The following is a 12,876-nucleotide window of genomic DNA, read 5'->3' on the forward strand; positions in this document are numbered from 1 at the left end:
GCCCCGCCCACTGACACATAACTTCCGACTCCTGTCCTCACGGCTGTCCCACTTCCGCTGACGTCGCAGGTCAGAGGTGACCGGCAAGATGTCGGCTGGCTGGCGCCGTCGGGGGTTGGTGTGAGGAGCATCTCCATGACAAGCTCGGCGGAGACAGCTGACGGAGCCGAATTGCGGGAGCGAGTTGGAGGCGTTGGCGGCGGCAGATCGGGCAGGGCCGGGAGTGGGTGCCGAGGGAGCCCCGGCCGCGGGGTGTGACTGTTGGGGGCGCGGGGGAGCGGAGAGTGTCAGGTGCCGGAGACCGGTAATGTCCCGCCGCCCCCCGGGAAGCCGGGAAGCCGAGCTCCGCGGGATCCCTTCATGCCGCCGACTGGTTTAGAGCCCGCCAGAATGAACAGGAAGAAAGGAGACAAGGGCTTTGAGAGCCCAAGGCCCTATAAATTATAAGTATTTTTTCATCTCCCTTTCTTCTACGTTTGGTTTTCATTAATTATATTTTGTGATTGCTTGAAACTGATTTCGTGGGCCTGGGAGGCCTAGTGGGAAACTGGGAGCCGCTCACGGTGATGGGAATGGTGTTTGTAGGGGCGAAAATGGTTTGAATGACAGTGTAATTCAGCAGGTCAACTGCTTCTTGCAGGTTAATAAACCTTTTTCTTAAAGTACTAAGTTGCATTTTTGTCCAAAGAAATTTATTTTCGTGGCTGTTGCTTAATTTAAAATGAGCAAGTTACCCTAATTTGTAGGGTTTTAGCATGAAAGATAAGTGTGATTCTGAGCTGCCTAGAACACAGTTCTTGTTTATACTTGGTTAGAGTTATGCATTATATAATAACTGAAATATTTTCTTTATTCCTTAATGTACAACTCATCAGGTCGTCTGCATCAACAACATAAACTTCCAGAGAAAATCTGTTGTGGTAAGTATATCCTCAGCGGTTATGAACAATAACAGTCCATCCTTTACAGTACTTAGAAACTTTTCTGTCCAGGTAACTGTGTTGCGAGAATAGGTAATAATTAGAACTCAGAAGTCTATATGACTCTAAAGGCCATGGCTGTGCTGTATTGGCTGCCACCTCAATTCTCTCTTTCCTTTTCTTTTTCTTCCTGTTTCCTGATTAAAGTTTTATTTCTTTTAATCTGTTGTGGAATATGAAAGTCCGTATTACCAAACATTTTAGAATCGTGTATGAAAGAAGAATAAGTCCACAGCGAGATTTCTTCTTTGAAAAAAGTTAAGGTTGGTACGTGCACTGACTTTTTAAGTTGGCTGTTAAGAGGCCACTTGTGTTTTCTGATTCTCGGCTGACCTTGTTGAGGTGGCAGTGCTTTACACTGAAGCTCTGGATAAGGTGTTTAAAACCTAGTAAACTGCCCGCCCCACCCCAGTTTAGATGTATGGATTGTTGATATATCTGTTCTAGGAAAAGTCCTTGATAACCCAAATAATTTATTCTTTCAGGGAGATCTGCATTAACTAGATCAAAATCTCAGTGAGAGCCGGTTTTCTTTCAGTGAGGCCATCAGGTTCCCTCTCAAACTTGTTTACTTAAGATGAGCTATTTAAAAATGTAACCGTTTCATTAGAATCACAGAATCTTAGATTTATAAGGATCCTTAAAGGTTTATTAAGTCCCATATCCTCATTTAAGGAGCTTCTCTTTCAAAATCCCTTACATATGATTATTTACCTTATACTTCACGGAAGGATACTTTAGGTGTGTTGGGTTGTATGAATTGGGTATGGAAGTTATGAGGATTAAAGAGTCTCATTAAAAGGTTACTGTAATAATCTAGGGTAGAAATGATTTAGCCCTGAATGGAGGTATCATTAGTAAAATGGCATAGAAATAGAGTTGACATGATTGACTGATAGTGAACATTTATTACGTACATACTACATGTAAGACCATCTTCCAAGGTTTTGTGTGTATGACCTCACTTAATCTTCACACTAACCCCATGAGGTAGATACTATTTTTTTTTAGATGGATACTATTTTAATCTTTATTTTTATAAATAAAGCAGTTGAAAGAGTGGAGGATAAGTAAATTTCTTAAGGGCATGAAGATAGCAAGTGATTGAGCCATTTTTAATCAAACGTTCCCCTTTCCACATCCTCTACCCCTGGCACAATGATAGATGGAAAGGATTGCAGATGACTCTTAACTAGGAATGCTAGAAAGGAGTTGTAGATGATTTTTACGTCTCCCGTTGGAAAGATTGGTTAGATGGCCTATGGGCTAGGGTCCCAGAAGGCACATTCTACAGATTAATTGAGGGAAATAATGAAGGGACTACTTAGGGTTAAGAGAAACCAACAAAAGTTGGAGGAGCACCCTAGGTTAGCGACGAGAAACAGTTATCACTACTAAACCTGAAAGAACAAAGGAAGGGAGAGGTTACACGAACCTACTGTACCTGTAGGAAAGACTTACCTTACAGGAGCTATGGTCTTTGATAGAAGAGTGGAGCTACTGCCTCCTTCAGCCTGGCAGGGAGGAACCTGGGGGAATAAATTTAAGGAGCTCGATTTTCTTCTGCTTTCAGTTTTCTCTTTGTGCCTCCCAGTTGATCACCCCAACAAGCAGCCAGAGGGCTAGTGCCTAGTTAATGCTACTCCTGGGGTGCAGAGTAAAGCAGAGAGGGCAGATTAGGAGGGGCAAAAGGAGAATATCTAGAACACTCTACCCCTCTTGCCCCAGATCATCCTCTCTTGTCTTTTGTTATGATGAAAGTGTTCCCAACTTAACAAAGCCCTATCAGCTATTGTAGGCGTTGGCATTAGCTAACTTCCCGTTTTTGTGAGTCAAGTTTTATTAGATCACAGCCACAGCCATTTATTTATACACTGTCTATGGTTGCTTTGGAGCTACAATGGCAAAGTGGAATAGCTGCGACAGAAACTGTGTGGCCCGTTATGTCTGTTTACTATCTGGACCTTTAAGAAAAAGTTTGCTGATCCCTGGACTAATCTATTGGTGAGAATAAATGGCAGTTCAGCATTATTCCTATCTAAGATATTAGCTATCACCAGTGTCTTTCATATAAGACAGTAGAAGGAAAGTGGTTGAAAGGATGTGAAAATTAATTGCTACAGCCTCTGCTTTCTTTAGCTCGTGTCAAGGTCAGAGTTGATATACACAGCTTCCTTATTCCTCCACCCATTCATTTTTCTCTTTCCTTTTGACAGCATTTCTTTTGGTCTGCCCTAGACCTTCATTCCTGTAGGATCTACATCCTTGCTTGTTTTGACTTCATTGAGTTGTTGCAGTTTTCCATTGATTAGGACTGTTGGTCAAGTGGACCTAAGAGGCATTCTAGTGAATCCCCTGGATTGCAGATGGAATTCTTGCTTTTATTGTGTAGTAGAATCTCAGTTGCTTCTAGTCATTCCAGCCGGTACAGTGACTCCTTTCTCTGCCTATTGGTTCAGTGGCTTGAGGAGCCCAAAGTGGTCAGGTCTCAGCTTCCAGTTTAATAGAACCATGACTCTGTGCCCAGGGGGATGGATTTCTCCCTTAGCTACTAAGACCTCCAAACACACTGACCCTGAGGTCATGAAGACAAGAAGCAAAAATTGTTCAGTGGCTTTTTGAAGGAATGGTGAACATAGTCACTCCAACTTTTGTCCCTTGGTTCCCAGATCTATTTTGGCTATGAAGAGATGACCTGATATATTGTCCACTAGCTTAAGATGGCATCCTGTTGGAGGTCTCAATTGGTGCTGTAACTGAGCCTTCAGTAGTTGATCGTGTCAGCTGCTCTGGATGATAGGACAAAAGGTAAAACGAGTAAATTTTGTGTGTAAGAGCCCACTGCCACACTTTTCTATACACATGGAGGCATGTATGGGGTAGCATGTTGACATGTATGGCTTTTTGCACGTGTATTATAGTTAGGGAAGGAAAATCTAGAATATGTGTCTGTTTTTATATAAGGACAAATTACTGTCTCCCTCCATGATGCCAGCTGTCTAATGTAGTCATTTTACTACTGAGTGACTAACTGATCCTTCCTGGGAAGGTCCCGTATTAGAAGCTCATTTTGATCCTCTGCTATTGGGAGGTGAGCACGCAGCAGTGGTGGTAGCCAGATAAGCTTTGTTGGGGGAAGACCATGTTGCTGGGTTCATGCATAGACTTGGGGTCTTGCCGCAATGACCACTTTGTATATTGAGCAGGGTGGCTAGGGAAAGAGTCTGGGACATCTACTGGATAGATAATCTTGCCAGTTGATTTTTGAGGGCCCCCTCTAGTCTCTGAGGATGCCTCTGTTGGTCATTTATGTGGTGACATAAATATTTTCATATAATAGCTACTCTGACAAATTCATTTTTACATTTACTTCTCCCACCATCCTCTTATTTTCAGTCTTCTTGTCTTGTTCTTTCCATATTCCTAACCAGCTGGTCAACCCAGCAGTTGCCGTGGATCAGTGTAGATGTATACTGCAGGTCATCTCTACTTCTGTAAACAGTGTCCAGCCAGTTGTATTCATCAGCGTTCTGCCCACAGTAGGCTTTTCTTCCATTGTCTTTCAGGACCCCACTTCATTGGGTTCTGAGGGCAGCTACCATCCACTTCCGGCTGCGCTGGCATGCTGTGCAGCCTTATTCATAATTCAGGCTTGTGCTTTGTCCTATTTTAATTGAGCATGGGGATCTCTCCATGAGGCCATGGGTGTGGATTGAGAGAGCAGTGGAGATGCAATGGGAACAAGTCCCGTTGGATTCTGAGTCACCTGCTCATGCTGTTTGCTCTTTGTGCCTATGAACTTGCTTGGGCCTGGTCCAGAGGTGTTGTTTCCATTTAAAAATGGAAAGCTACTGCACATACTGAGTTCGTAATGGCCATTTTAGGTAACAAAAATTACATGAAATTTTGAGGAGTCCCATGATCATGTGTGCAGTCTCTACTGCAGGGTCTCGTAGCAAACCAGTAGTTGCTTTGCAAGTGGAAAACAGTTGTTGGCAGAAGAAGTCATGGGTTTCCTCTGAAACCCCAGGAATGATGGTGTACTGTCATTCTGTTGAAGAAAGCCAGAGTCAGTGAAGTATCTTGGTCTGCTGTGGACGTTCCCAATACCGTTGGATATGCTGAGTCATAATGCCCAAGTGGCAGGGCACCTTGAACCACAGCCTGGACCTACTGCAGAACCCTTTCTTGCTCTGGACGTCTCTCAAAGCTGATAAGCCTTATAGGTTGCTTAGTAAGTAGTATGCCTAAATGTATTTATTGCTTTTAGAATCCAAAGAAGCCTACCAATTTTTGTGCCTCCTTTTTCTCCCCCTCTTGGTGGGTAGTGCAAAGTGAAGCAACTTGTCTTTCACTTAGAAGGTTTATTTTTATGTGCCTCAGACCACTGGAAACTTAGAAGCTTTATTGATGTGACAGGCCCCTGAACTTTCATGGGATTTAACGCGCAGCCTCTGCTATCCACGTGTTTTCTATTAAGGCATTTAGAGAACTTACTCTTCCTTTCTTACCAGGTCCAGGTAGCATAATGTTGTCAATATAACATACCAGTGTAATTCTCTGGGCTATCCTGTCCTCTGGGCTATCAGGGGACTTTTGGACTATGTTTTGACTGAGCAGGAGAGGTGATATAGTTATTAGTTACTAGATGACAGTGAGGGGTTTCTGACGTCTGGAAGACAACCTGCTTCTGATTGATTTTTTTTTTCCTGATAGGAATTGGGGGGAAAAAATTTGCCTGATAATTAATCGCAATATTAGCTACCAAGAACTGTGCTGATTGCTGCGGTCAAAGTACTGCATCTGCAAACATGGTTGTGATTGGCAAGTTTGTGATAAATCACTATCATTCTGGAAAACCTACTTGACTTTTGCACTCGCCAAATAATTGAGTTCAATGAAGATGTAGTAGGCATCATTCAAGTCTGTGTGGTGGCATTAATCTCTGCAATTCCCCAAAGATGTCTAGTTGCATTGATGTCCTGTCTTGGCGAAGGGGGATGGGTGTTCCAGTGGTGTCCCCTTAGCCCTTCCACCGTAGTCCTCACTCAGAGTGAGCTCAGAGAACGGATACGGGGATTCGCCAGGTACTAAAATGTGTACTGTATGTTCTGGACTGGGGAAGTAATCTCCAGTCCTACTCTGCGTTAGATGTGGGGACCCCTTTATTACTTGACCTGGCAGTCCAGTGGTTAGGACTCCACTCTTTCACTGCCGAGGGCCCGGGTTCAATCCCTGGTCGGGGAACTAATATCCCACAAGCCGCGCTGCACAGCCAAAACCAAACAAACAAACAAAAAAACCCCAAAGACTTCCAGTCTGACTAGTGGACTACTGTCATGTTTTGGGACTCTGGGGATTAGGGTCAGTTCAGAACCAAGATATAGTAACCGAAGGAAAAGGGCAAAAATAAATTAATTTGAGGTGGCATAAATCTCAGGATTTTACAAGAAAGATAAGTGAGAGTCGAACATGTTTGTAGGCATGGAAAAAACTCCTATAAAGCGGAGAGATTGTAATTATAGGAGAGGGTAATTAACAGCAGGGTTTCTGAGAATACTACAGAGGATGGCCTCTAGCGCAGCAGTGGAAGGATCATCCCTACACAAGAGGGAAGGACGGGTGTGTGCCGCAGGAGGGCCAGAGAATTGATAGTGGGCAGTAGAGTGGCTCAAGTTAAGGATCTTGGGTGGATGAGGAAGAATGTAGCGCTAAAAATACCAGGGAGGATTGTAGTGAGAAACTGGAGGAGGCCAAGGAACAGGAGATTTCATGTGGTTGAACAGGAGGAGTGGCAGAGAAGTACAGGTATTGTGGACGTTCCAGTTTAAAATGTCGACATCAGAGCAGTCCTGAGCAGTGATGAGGTGTCTTTCAGAGTGTGATCTTTTCTTTGCGGTACGCGGGCCTCTCACTGTTGTGGTCTCTCTCGTTGCGGAGCACAGGCTCCGGACGCGCAGGCCCAGCGGCCATGGCTCACGGGCCCAGCCACTCCACGGCATGTGGGATCCTCCCAGACCGGGGCACGAACCCGTGTCCCCTGCATCAGCAGGTGGACTCTCAACCACTGCGCCACCAGGGAAGCCCCAGAGTGTGATCTTGATTGCTATCCTGGAATGGCAGTGAAGTTTGTAGGAATTGAAATCAAGGAACTTTGAAGCGGTGATACTGCATGGATCAGCTATGTCTGCATTCATGTCATGTAGAGTGATGGCTGAGATGGGTTAGAAAGGTAAAAAATGAACCTTCAATGAGTATTGGGGAATTTGGGCAATATTAATGAAAGGAACAGAGGATGGTGTACCTGTATGGCTTGAACGCATAGGAAAAGAAGTAGAAAAGAACAATAATAAAAACATTTACTAGATGCCAGCTGTGATTTTAAGTGCTTTCCTTGTATTAAATTGCTCAATTATAATAACACCAATAGGTAGGTCTTGTCGATATTCTTGTTTTGCGGATGAGAAAACTGAGGTACAGAGAGCTAGAGTAACTTAGCTCAAGATCATATACTTACTGAGTAGTGGAGCTGGACTTGAATGCGGGCAGTCTACCTCAAGAAGACAAAGACACTATTCTGCCTTTGCTCTTATAGCATATGCTATATAAAACCCTATAAATTATCTAGAAATAGTGGAAAGTAGGAGGTTTCCTGTGTTCCCTTCTTCTAACTTATAGTGAGTGGAAGAATAAGTAGCTTCTTTTCAAAGGGGATTCAGGAGATGTTTCATCTAAGGCTGACAGGTAGAGGAGTTTTTGAAAAGGTTGAATAGCACAGGGGAGTTACTTCAAATGGGGTAGGGACTCTAGGAGATGGTCAGCTGTCAGGTGGTGGGGAGAGCGCAGGAGCAAGAAGAGAGTAAGTGAGAGGTTAGGTGACCTGGGGGTTTGCAGTTGTGCTAGTAGCCAAGGTTGACAGGGATTGGAGGCCATTCAGTGGGTCTGTATGTTGCAGACAGGTGTAGGTTAGGGCTGTAGGTGGTGTCAGAGACCTGATGATTCAAGGAGACTGGGCTTTCCCTATCTTCATGAAGTATACTCCGTTCACTGTTTTATTATTGTTCAACTTAGTTTAGAAAGCAAAAGCCTATTCTTATGTCTCAGTCCTGTAACCACTTCATGACAGCACTTTCCATAATCTTTTCTAGTTCACCTTTAACATTATCTTGGTTCTCCTTGCTGTCTTTCAGCTGATCCAAGCTCATTTATGTAGATTGGTCATTGGATTGCTGGTATGCTAATTAAGGGAATTTGGATCTTCATACAATTGCTCACAGTTTAACACCTTTCAACTCAGAGACTTCATCAGCAGTATTTTTGCTTCTGCTTTTTTCTGTTCTTATTTGCTTCCACATAAATCTGTCCAGATGGTCTAATTTAAGGATGTATGACTCTCTTATTTGGGAATTGGGAGAAAAAGGGCTGTACAATCAATAGGCTTTTGAGCAGTTGGGCTGAATGTTATCTAAAAAATATTCTTAGTTCTTGCATGTTATTTTAAAAGCATTGTACTGAGAGACATTATGGCATAATGGGAATCAGTTGGGATCATTTAGATGTGGGTTTGACTCTCAGTTCTCCACTTATTAATGGTATAATTTTCTTAACTCTTAATCTGTAAAAAGTATAAAGTAGAACTTGTCTCTTAAAGTTGTTAATGGGATTAGAGAGAACATATGAAAGTAGTGTAATGTCTGGCATATAGTAGTGCTCATTAAATAGTAGCCATTACAGTTGTTATAATCTGGTTCTGTATGGTTATTGCCTGAATTTCATCTTAGATATTCCTGTTGCAGCCCCTGAAATGTTACTATTTCATGTCCTCCATATTTTATGTTTCCAACCCAGAATATTAAACTCACTGGACATACATTCAGTGTTTCAATGGTCCATCTTTCCCATTTGATTCAATGCAAGAGGGTGGTGGACAGTCGGTATATTTAGCTGTCTCTCATGTCTTATGTACCTGCTTCAGATAGATGGCTTACCACACAGCTAAGGTGGTAGAACTATATATGGCCTTGGGACTGCTTGGTAGGAAATCATGCAGCACTTTGAAGTGTCTTCTGCTCTTGGAGGTGGCAGTAGATTTTCCCCTACTTGCCTAAATGTTTCTTGTAACTCTTGCCACTTCACGTCCTGATTTACCTCCCGTGAGCAGAGACTCATACTTTTTAGCTTTGGTGGTATGGTTTTTTACCCTATTTTGAGGGGCCTTGTTCTTTTACTCACTGAAGTGGTTTTGATTCTCTTTTTGCTCTTGGTTTTCTTTTTTCCCCTTCCTCTCTGTTTGGATTCCAGTCTGTCTATAAATTCTTATATTTGTGAGTAGTCCTTTTACTTTCTTTTCTAGCAGATGGTCTACTTTTCACTGATAGTGAATGTGAACCACCAGGATGATAAAGTATACATAATTCACACCCATTCAGTCACTAGGACAGCCATACTTGAAGATCCTTGGAGAGTACTTGTATGTGTGTAGCTATTTGGGATTGTCTCTGGGTTGTAGTATGTGTATAAGTAGTAGAAATCAAAGAAATACGTTCTAAAACATACCTGTGTTCATTTTAATGAAATTATTATTCCTTATCTTTACAGGGATTTGTGGAACTGACTATATTTCCCACGGTTGCAAACTTAAATAGAATCAAGTTGAACAGCAAACAGTGTAGAATATACCGAGTAAGGATCAATGATTTAGAAGCTGCTTTTATTTATAATGATCCAACCTTGGAAGTTTGTCACAATGAATCAAAACAGTAAGTTACATACTTTAAAAGTCGATATTTCTAACAGTTTTTTTTTCATTGATTGGGTTAATTTTTTTCAACAGATTTTTCTTAGATTATTATTAGATTCTGGTTCCCAATTTATTTTTTCTAATTATAATTTCTGTTGCTTCTACCACTGCACACATTTGGTTCAAAAAATTTTACTAGCTCTGGCCAACATAGTAAGTTATTAAGTTTCCTTTCTTCAGACTGCAGTTTTAAAGAAGTACTCTCAGAGAACTTTAAATTTTCGTAGCCATTTTTCTACTTTTAAAGTTTTAAAAATATATTGGTTTCATAGATATTAATCTTCAGTGAATTAGATGATACTGTAATCTGTAGACCAGAAACTACTTTAAAATATTCTATAAAATATTTGACAGCTTTAGAATATCATATAAAAGTAGTCTGAAACATCTCATTCCTTCACCTTAAATATTGCATCTATTGAGGCTACTTCTGATTTTTATCAGTAAACTTATATCTTTGTGAGCAGCTTTATGTTCTGCATTTTTCATTTAAATACTTTGTTTTCACCTTTCCACGTATAACATGATAGGCTTCGTTTTTTTATTGTTTTTATGGTCGGGTAATATTCCATTTATTCAGTATACTGTGGATTACATGATTATTTTCTAGATCTTTTTTTTAATTTTACTTTGAATTATTTCCTTAGGAAAATAGGATTACTTATTATTCTTTTATGCCTCTTTTTAGCATTTCACTTGATTGTGCCCTGGGAAGATTTGTACTGATTTAAATACTGTCAACTACATTTGAAGGCACTTGTTTTTTCCGTTTTGATAGCATTGGATTATATCATTTCTGTGATTCTTAGTATTTTGGGTTAGAATGCCCCAAACTGTAAACTCTGTTTAGTCAAGGTGGTATTTTAACTAGTCTGTATGTATAATATTTGACTTACGGCAGCAGTTCTCAAAGCGTGACGCCTAGACGAGCAGCATCAACATCACCTGGGAACTTGTTAGAAATGCAAATCTCCAAGCAGTACCCCAGACCTACTGGTTCAGGAACTGGGGATAGGGTCTTGCAATTTGTGTTTCAACTAGCCTGCCAGGTGATTCTGATAAAAGGTAAAGCTTGAGAAGGAACCACTGCTTTAAGGGATTGGGAGGGTTGAGAAAGGAGACTTATCAATAGACATATTTATCATCCCAATAATCATTGGTTTAAAATCTTTGAAACTCAGAAGAGAAAATGGTGTTGGGAAAAGTCGGGGAGTCTCTGAATTGCTCACGTGACTTCCCATTCTATAAAGGTGAGTGGTTGAAATTACATGCTTTTAAAGCCACCCTTGTGGAACTGACATGAAAAGGCTTATTTCAAAATCATCTGCGTCCTCTTTCCCCCAGAAAAAAGCAGTCATTTGCCTTTGGAGCAATAAGTATGTACCACTAATGGATGGAAAAGGCCTGTGTAAAAGAGCAGGTAGGGGAGCCATTACCTTGCCAGAGGCCAAAATAGCCACCCTGTCAAGCCTAGAACTCTGCGTCAATGACACAGGCTAAGAAGCTTCTCCATCTGCCAGCTGCAAAACAGTGTGTACAGCTGCTTTACCAGTTGTTGCTGCTCAGGTCTCAAAGAAGGCAATCTGTGCCAGTGCAATGACAGGAGCAGTGGACTTCAAATCTGTTGAGAAAGCAAGCTTTGCTCTGTTAATTTTGAGGTGATGATATCCCCTAAAACTTTTCTCTAGTGATAGGAAGATACCTCATCACTTTTAGTATTATAAAGAAAGAAAAGGAAGTCATAAAGGAGAATATTTTCAAAGGTTAGGTTAGGAAATTGGGAACGATAGAATACATTTAAACTTTTCAGGTAGCACCAGAGCTCTCTTAGCCATGGTCCCTTAGTATTTTCTGCCTGGCTCTAGAATCCTGATTACTTTTTAAGAGAGAAGACAGTTATTTTTGCTGGTGTTTGTTTATTCGCTGACTTGTTCAAAAGAGGATTTGAGAGTGGTTTTAGAATTTTATTAGACTAACAGTTTTCCAAAGTAGCTAATGAAATTAGCACGAAGGGTAAAAAAGTATAGGATGGTGGGTACCACACTGTTAAGTTACTAGAGGAAAACTGTAGATTTAGTTTTGATATTTCTGGTTGCCATACGAAAGAGGGAAACACTATTGTTTATAAGATTTGTAAGGCAAAAGACAGAAACCTACCAGTTATTCAGAAGAAATACTGCTTAGCAGTTAGATGTGAAAGGTATCTCGTGTGAATGATGTTATTTATTTTTAAAGAGAACTTTGGCAAAGGCAGATAGTTAAGGTCTTTAGCATGTCCCTAGATACTTCTGTTACTTTTCTTGTTTCTAAAGTAACTTTCCTTTCTCTAATGAAGCAGTAAAATTTCTGCTAAAGCTGAAACAGAAATTAAATGTAGCAGATTTGAATTGAAAGTTAAACTTAAAACTCAGTGGTTAAATTTGGTCTTGAATATGTACAAGAATGTCCTAACATTCAAAGAAGTAATATGCTACTTCATCACATTTTCTCCTTAGTTGTTTTAAAGTTAAGGTGCCAGGCCCTCCTGTTTTTAATGGCAAGGGTGTGCTTACCTTGGCTGAGATTCATCACCTTTGAACTGCAGGGGGAATGTAAGGAAGGGAAACATTTAGATAAGGGACTAAAAGGCATTTCTACCTATTTGATCCAACTAAACATTAGCTGAGTTGTTAAATTACCTGTACTAGCAAATAAAATACCTGTTGGTTATGTAACATCTATAAGGCTTCTCTTTCTCTCCATCTGTGTCTCTGTCTCTCTCTGGCTTATTGTCTGCCAGGAAAATAATTTCAGCACTTGAAGTTTCTCTAAATATATTTTCTGTTTGAATCTTACATATTGTAGGTATAGTTTGCCTCCATAGAAGCTATGTCTCTTTGGTGGTTTTTCTGTTTGTATTTGTTTTTTCTTTTCTTTTTTTTTTTTTTTTTTTGGCTACATTTCTCTCTTCTTAGAATAAAGTAAATGTAGATTTTACCAGAGAGACTGTTTCTGTGCATGAGTAGCCTACAGTGGCTGACATCTCTTTCCTCCTTGTTTCATTTCCTTCCCTGGATAGGCTTTGCTACTTTGAGAGACCTTTTTTATTTTACTCGA

The 12,876-nt window shown here is 40.9% G+C and overlaps 1 protein-coding gene across 8 annotated transcripts in view; it reads left to right on the forward strand.

Moving 5' to 3' along the window:
- The first annotated feature begins 78 nt into the window (after positions 1-78).
- TAF2 (TATA-box binding protein associated factor 2) overlaps positions 79-12,876 on the forward strand; it is an 80,990-nt gene continuing 68,192 nt past the window's right edge. For 3 of the 8 annotated variants that reach the window (XM_007127708.4, XM_007127706.4, XM_007127710.4), the window contains exons 1-3: positions 81-443; positions 866-920; positions 9,579-9,739. In XM_007127708.4, the coding sequence (XP_007127770.1) occupies positions 361-443; positions 866-920; positions 9,579-9,739 (299 nt within the window). In that variant the 5' untranslated portion in view covers positions 81-360. Of the gene's footprint in view, positions 448-865; positions 921-3,649; positions 3,789-9,578; positions 9,740-12,876 lie in introns of all 8 variants that reach the window. The other 5 variants (XM_007127705.4, XM_007127709.4, XM_007127707.4 and 2 more) reach the window with 4 other exon arrangements.

The sequence above is a fragment of the Physeter macrocephalus genome, chromosome 15 (assembly GCF_002837175.3).
Source record: "Physeter macrocephalus isolate SW-GA chromosome 15, ASM283717v5, whole genome shotgun sequence".
In the NCBI taxonomy this organism is placed as follows: domain Eukaryota; kingdom Metazoa; phylum Chordata; class Mammalia; order Artiodactyla; family Physeteridae; genus Physeter; species Physeter macrocephalus.